Genomic DNA, 7,004 nt, shown 5'->3' with positions numbered 1-7,004 from the left:
CCTTTTTTTTTTTTTTTTTTTTTTTTTTTTTTTTTTTTTCCCGCTGAGATTTGTAGTTCAGCCCTCGATCTCTTTTATGTTTGATTATAGAAAGTAAATTCTTGGGGTCACGATGGGGACAGCCTTGTTACCATGACTGCCACCAGTTCAGGGTGGGCTGAGATGCTCTGTGCAATGCTCTGTGAAACCGCTAAGAATGTCACTTTTGGCCATACAGACACTGGTTTGAATTATTCTGGTAGACAGGGTGTGCCTGTCACAAGTCTGAGATGTTTGTATGTTCGGAGACCTTGAAACTTTCTGGTGGGCAGCACCAACACAGGGGTGGGTCCTGGGGACAAACTCCATTAGGCCTGCACCTCCTATTGAAGGGTGAATGTGCGACCCTACAGTAAAGTGGGGAAGAGAGGTCAGGGGAGGCATCCTGGGGGATTAGTAGCCCTCAGTGAAGCACAGGAGAACACTAACGATACACAGACCACATGCAATGATTCTTGTAAGTGAGTAGCACTCACCACCAGGAAGGTTCATGTCTCCTAAGCAAGCAGTGACTTGCTAGGGGGGAAGTCTCCCTTTTTTTTAAACGGTTGCCTTATTTTCAACTGTGGTGCCCTCTGCTGTTGTCATTCATTTTCCTTTTCCTCCCACGCTAAGATCTCTTTCCTGTCTTTCTCTCTCTTTTCAACCTTACACTCTGGCCATCAGTTCACTTCAGCCTTCCAGTACTACACCCACTCCTTGGCTGACACACTTCTGCTTCGAGGTGACTGATTTTCTCGGCAATTTTCAGAGTCATACTAACCCCTCACCCGCTTTCTGCACCCCGTCCTCCCCACCGGTGGCACTGGTTGCGCTAACTGTGAGTGTCTTGCATACTGATGGACTCATTGGGTAGCAAGGGCGGTTAACAGAGTGGGTGGGGTTCAGCTGAAGAGCTGTGTTCTGATTCCACTAACCTGGAGCCGGAAACCCCGGTTCACCCAAGTGCATGCCCCGCCTTCCTCTGTTCCCAGGACCGCCCCCTGTGCGCATGCTTTTCCAGCTCTGCCTGCAAAGCCACTTGCCTAGCTGGGAGGGTTAACCCTTATTGAGAGACTGTACCAGACAGGGAGCGCTCTGTCACCTTTGCAAAAAACATTTGTCTTGGAACCTCCACAAAAGGTCATGCCTAAATTGATTCTAATATAAAGATGGCTAATGTCATTGATCACAATCCTAAGTGATTCATTTTGAAGGGATTCTTAAAAACGTTCGCTCCCAGATTCTTCACAAGCTTGATCCAAGCTCTGTACTCTGAGCACTTAATCACAATTAGTCTAGCAAATCCTTCCTCCAGTGCAGCCTGTACCGAGATGCGAGAGGCTTGCCATGACTCTTCGCAGCCCCGTTGGCTCCTAAAGCCCACATGATTTGAGAGCTTCAGCCAGAATAATTACGGCCTCAAGACAGGGGTGCTTTGAGAAATGACTCAGCTCAGCCCCAGACCTGGGGCAGCCAATTTCAACCATACTGTGGCATTACCTAGCTCACCTGTTCCCGCTGGCTCACGTAACTGGAGCAGCAGGACAGCCAGGTGCCCCTGCAGAGAAGCAGTGCACCCAGCATGCTGAAGCTGCTGCAGGGTAGGCCTGGCCCACTCCGGCTGCAGCTGGTGTCTGTCCTGCCTGTGGCCAGAGCCTCCTGACCTCTCAGCCTCCACCCAGCCTTGCATGCTGCATCCCTCGCTGTGTTGGTGTGGAGCCTGGTCAGTACAAAGTCGTTGCTCTTGTCTTATCTTCTCTTGCAGAATTTCCCTCCCTTTCTAGAATGTCAACCAAAGAGAGCCCTCCTCCCTCTCAGCCTCTCTTTAGCTAGCCTCCTCATCTCCTCGCAAGGCATGTCTGTGACCTTTGGTAATCATTTACAGTGCCACATGGAACCCTGTATTTTGCACACGGCAAACGATGTTTAGCTTTATTTATGGTATTTGATGCTGTAAATGAAAATAAATATGGTTCTTTATAAAGCTCATTGTTTCTTCTCTTCTTTGCCATGGGAGCTTCTAAAGCTCAAACACAGGGTTTGGTTTAGGGGTCCATCCTCCCTAGACGGCTGGCGGGACTTGCACTTGTGGTGACACGGGACTCTTTGGGGCTATGCTGGGCACCCTGAAATATTACCCAGGGGTAATATTTGGAAAAGGTCACCAACACTCTGGGGCCAGGCTTTGGGGTCTCTTCCTTGAAAACTCATGGTACCTTGCTCTTCTAGACGCTGGACAGAGTAGGTGAGGGTTGGAATGACATCAGCTCTGAGGGACTTCTAAGCCACAGCCCCGTAGGAGAGCCATACCCCTGGGAGCGATATAGGCTCCTGTTTTGAACATTTTGTGCTAGTCCAGCTGAATGACAGATGAAAATTAAGGAAGAAGGATTGGACGTTGGTTTGGGGACAACAGAGAACACAGCAGGTGCACTCATCAGATGGGGAGCCATTGCCATCCTAGAAGAATTCACTGCCCCAAAGCCTTTGGTCACTCACGCCTCGTGCTAGGAGGCTTTGTTCACCAGGCTACTCTGAGTCTGGTACCCATGACAGGCCCTGGCCAGCTGAAGTATTTGTAGCCTCACTCACTGGCCTGGGCTGTGCCAAAGGAGTCTGGGCCTGAGCCTCCCCAGGGAGGGGATCCCACCATTGTCAGACCTAATGTAGTTTGGCTTCATCACTGGTAGGATGAGTCACCCACAAACCTCATGAGGACCCTGGACCTCCGAAAGGTCAACTCTAGGACCTCGATCTCCACGTCAGTTGCTGTTCCTGGGATCTGTCTTCAGAGCCATCTCAGGTCATGACCAAGGGTCCTATGTTCTTTCCTTTCCATTCTAAGAAAGATGTCAGAGACTGGAAGTCCGGTGATATGTTGGGCAAGTGACTCCTCCCTTTACTTACCTACTCACCAATTATTTGTCCTAGGCTCTATTCTAGAGCTTGGGGACATAGCAGAGAGCCACACAAAGGCCCTGTGGCTCCCGACATTTTGGACAGTGTGTGTCTCAGTATTGCTCAGTGAAACCTGATGTGTCTTATTTATCTGTGCATGCACTCATTGATTTATACAGGTACTATTTACTGGATGTCTTCTGTGTGCTGGGAGGACATCAGGGGATGAAGTAGACAGAAACCCTCTCTGGATCTTACCATTTGGTTGTGGTTATTGTTCTCTGAAGTGAGGTTAAAGCAACGTTCTCCACGTGTGGCACCCCGAGAGTTGCTCCCTGCATAAGGGTTCCTCAGTCACAAAGTTTGAGAAATGTGTTATAGTAATCCTTCCCATCCTTCTAAACCTTGGAGATGCATAGGATCCATCAGCATGTGAAGTCTCTGAGGATTCCTCTAGAATAGTACCTTAATTCACTGTTCAGTTTGGTTTGCCCCTTCCTACTTGGAGATTTTGATATTTTTTGTTTTGGTTTGTCTTGGTTTGAATATTACATTCTACATCAGTAGTGTTTAGTAGAATATTCTTCAACCCAGAAATATTGCATTGAAGACTTAACATTTTGAAAGAAAATTAATAGAATTAAATATTAAGTGTAACTTCCTAGTGCTAATATGCATACATGCATAAATACCCATAAAATATACATATAGTGTGCATAAAAATCCAGTACATAAAAATGCAATTAAATATTGATTAAATTGTGGAACAGTAATTCTCCAAGTTTTAAAACCTCTAGGAGAAAAAAATATGTAGGAAAAACATGAGAAATTCTGGCTGTATGCATTTTGAAAACAGCATATAACAGTAAAAATTGAAATATTAACTAGATAGTTTGGGGGGAAATCTGTATGAAATAATAACAAAGGAGTTTGTTGCCACAGATTTAGAGTTCCTTGAAAGGTTTCACAGCACTCTGGCAGTGCAGGAGATGGGTTAATATTTAGTGTGTAACCCAAAGATAAATGGGCAAAGGCTGGGAACGAATAATTCTCTTTCAAGCAAATTTAAAAAGATTAAAGAAAGTATTTACCAAAAAAGTATTCTTTCTTGGCATGCAAAGGAATGTCAGTTAATTATGTTGCACGCTGAATCAGGAAAGGAGAAAGGTGAAACAGTAAGAAACAATATGAACTCAGCACTAAATAAAAGAAAAGTGAAACAGTCTTTGTCTAGCAAGCAATATGGCCGTGATTATTAAGATCTAGAAAAAAGCTCCAACCTACCTGCTGGCCCAGGAATCCCAGGATGGGGAAATCATCCAACAGAAGGAATCAATCTCTGGACAGCTTGCGTGTGAAGGAGGATAGAGAGGTCAGTCGGAGTGGGTGGGGTGGGCCGTGCTCCTTTATTTCTGTGAGTGCAGACATTTTTACATCTTTGAAAAATTTTTCTCAGATGAGGTAAAGACATTTCTGCCTCCTTCACTGCCCCAGGCCCGCTGCACACAGCCCGTGTTTTCTCTGTGCCCAGAACTGGGCCAAGCGTTTATTGTGTTCTCCCTACTTCCACGTCAGCTCTCCACCTCCTGGTGGCAGCCTGGAGGTCAGGCTGATATCAAGGAGACCTGATGTGAGTAGCTCACTGATAGGAGCAGAGTCCGCAGCAACATCTTCAACTGCAAGGGGCAGAGAGCACCTGGGCCCGGGCTTGGATCCGGGCGCCTGCTGCGTGTGGGACCTTGTTGCATGGTAAGGGCCTTGGACGTGGCTGAAGTCCTGGCTTGGAAGCCCTGCCCTTCGTTCTGACCCGGAGGCACGGGGCCCGTCCCTCTGAGAAGTGGGACTAATGAAGCATCTAGTGTAGGGTTTTGTGAGGGCGGAGCTGGTGAGCCTGCCTGTGCCTGGCCCCCAAGGCAGCCAGGATTGCAGGAAGCACTTTCCCGACTTGGTGCCGAGGAGGACTTTCTTCAGCCTTATCAAGACCAGTAGAGACTCAGGCACCTAGCAGGACGTCTTCAGGTTGGGGACAGACAGAGGTCCCAATGCCCTGAAAATGGTACCATCTGCTTCGCTAATTCTCTGAATTCCCAAAAGCAGCCAGTCACCCCCCTCAGACACCCAGGCCTCAGTCCGGAGCCCTCAAGCTGGATCCTTCTCCTGTCCCTATCACAACCCTGTCCCTACCGCCATCGATGACTCCGGACAGCAGCCAGGGGGAAATGGTGAGGGGTGGCACTGTGGGTGCACAGAGAGGTGCCTCACACCAGGACAGCAGCTGCGCATCAGTAATGGCGCCCGGTGCTGTGATTCAGGAGAGCACTCTGGGCTGCACTTTCTCCCACTTGCAATGATGGGACAGCCTCGGTAGGGCTGGGGAATAACAGGCCTGAGGGAGGCAAAGTGCTGGACAGCATGGGCTGGGTGTTGAGCTGGTGTTGCTTTAGCTGTGGTTGGGAGTGCTGCATACAGACAGGAGCCCCACAGGGGTAAGGAGGAGTCTGGGAGTGGAGGCCTGAGAAGTGCATCCTCCCAGGGTGACTCTGAGTAGGAGGGCACGTCCTCTCCTTTGGCGTTGTTGCCTCAACAGGCTGGCTAGGGGGCCTGGATGAGGCCCAGCCTCCAGCAAAGTCTCTGCCTCTTGGTGTCCTGTCCTGGCCTCTCCACTGATGTCCAGGTTTCTCTGTGATGACACTGTCCCTGCCCCTGTGATATGCAGGGACCATGGGTCAGCTATGCTCTCTGACCCTCCAGGAGCTCTGGCTCCATCTCAGCTCTGCTGGCAAAGATGGAACTCTCTGGAGGGGAAAGGAAACAGGACCTCTCATGGGGCAGATCCTGTTGGTCCCTGAGCTGTACAGGCTGTGGGTCTGTGCTGCACAGCCTGGCTCAGCTCACCTGCACCTCGTGTGTCCACCTCATGCTGCCAGCTGCCCCACCTTCACCCCTCCTCCCCTTTCTGTGGGTCTCCAAAGCCACCTCCCACTCTACCATTAGAGTGACCTTTCTGTGAGGCTAATCTGACAATGCCAGTCCCCAACTTAAAGCCAGACTGTGGCTGCCCTTGTAATGAAAACTTCTTTGCTTGCCATTCAAGACCCTGGATGGCCTTGGAATCATTTTGCACTAGTTTCTCTCATAAGCCCTCCTGCCCTTCAGCCACAGGCTTCTCATACAGGTGACAACTGTTTACCATCTTGCTTCTGCTCCAAAGCCCACCCCAAAGAACACAGCCTTCCTCTCCCCGAGCCCAGTGTCCACTGAGTGGAAGTCCCATCTCCCTCCCGTCCCATCTCTCTGCCGTCTCACTCATGGTGAACCTGCCTTACCTCTCTTGCGGGACACAGAGGGATCCTTGAAGGCAGGGACCATGGCGGCTGACTCAGCTCCGATCCCAGCATAGGCCCAGGCCAGAGGAGGGAACTATAGCGTCTGTTGGATGCACACATTTTGGGCACTGGGCTCACAGGCACCCACATGTCTGCACTCAGATACAGGTAGAGAGTCATAGCTCTGCCACGGTACTAGATCTGTGCTGGCTCCAGGTCAGCTCCTTGTGCGCTCATCCAGGGACCCAGGCTAAGGGCCAGCAGTCATCTGGATCAAGCCCTTTACATGGAAACTCTAGCAGAGCTGAGCGAGTCCACATACAGCCCCTGCTCTGGTCCCACCCACAAACCTCCACTGGTCTGAGCAAGTCGTGCAGCCGAGCTCACCTACACCAGGGAGACTGCGCAGTCACAGGACAAGGGGAGCGAGTGGAGACCTGGGCACACCTTCCAGCCAAATCGCACCCTCTGTTGTGCCTGCAGGCTTGGTCCCCATCCTCTGAGGGGCCACCTGACCACGTGCAGGTACGTTAACTCTCTGTGCTTAGGATTCTCAGCAGGAGAATGGAGACAGTAAGAGTGCTTTTCAGAGGATTGTGTGAGTTTAAGGAAAGGAACCATGCTCAAAGAATTTGTGGTGTACCTGGAACACCCAGTAAAAGTGAGCTGCTGGGGCCGGGGATTTAGTTCAGTGGTTCTGCTGCCTGCCTCGCAAGCACAAGGACCAGAGATCAATCCCTGGTACAAAAAAAAAAAAAA

At 50.1% G+C, this 7,004-nt stretch overlaps 1 protein-coding gene across 2 annotated transcripts in view; it reads left to right on the top strand.

Moving 5' to 3' along the window:
- The window catches only part of Mical2 (microtubule associated monooxygenase, calponin and LIM domain containing 2), a 112,988-nt gene extending 111,023 nt beyond the window's left edge, over window positions 1-1,965 (top strand). Inside the window, exons 26-27 of one of the 2 annotated variants that reach the window (XR_004517422.1) lie at window positions 706-859; window positions 1,787-1,965. Coding sequence is in view for 1 of the 2 variants with exons in the window: in XM_033764138.1 (XP_033620029.1) it covers window positions 706-746 (41 nt within the window). In the remaining variant the exon portion in view is untranslated. The remainder of the gene's footprint in view (window positions 1-705; window positions 860-1,786) is intronic. The other variant, XM_033764138.1, reaches the window with a different exon arrangement.
- Window positions 1,966-7,004: the final 5,039 nt, after the last annotated feature.

The sequence above is a fragment of the Fukomys damarensis genome, unplaced genomic scaffold (genome assembly GCF_012274545.1).
Source record: "Fukomys damarensis isolate Sample0158 unplaced genomic scaffold, DMR_v1.0_HiC HiC_scaffold_16, whole genome shotgun sequence".
Taxonomy (NCBI): Eukaryota; Metazoa; Chordata; class Mammalia; order Rodentia; family Bathyergidae; genus Fukomys; species Fukomys damarensis.
Note: the sequence above shows the minus strand (reverse complement) of the source record. Positions and strands in the feature narration are given on the sequence as shown.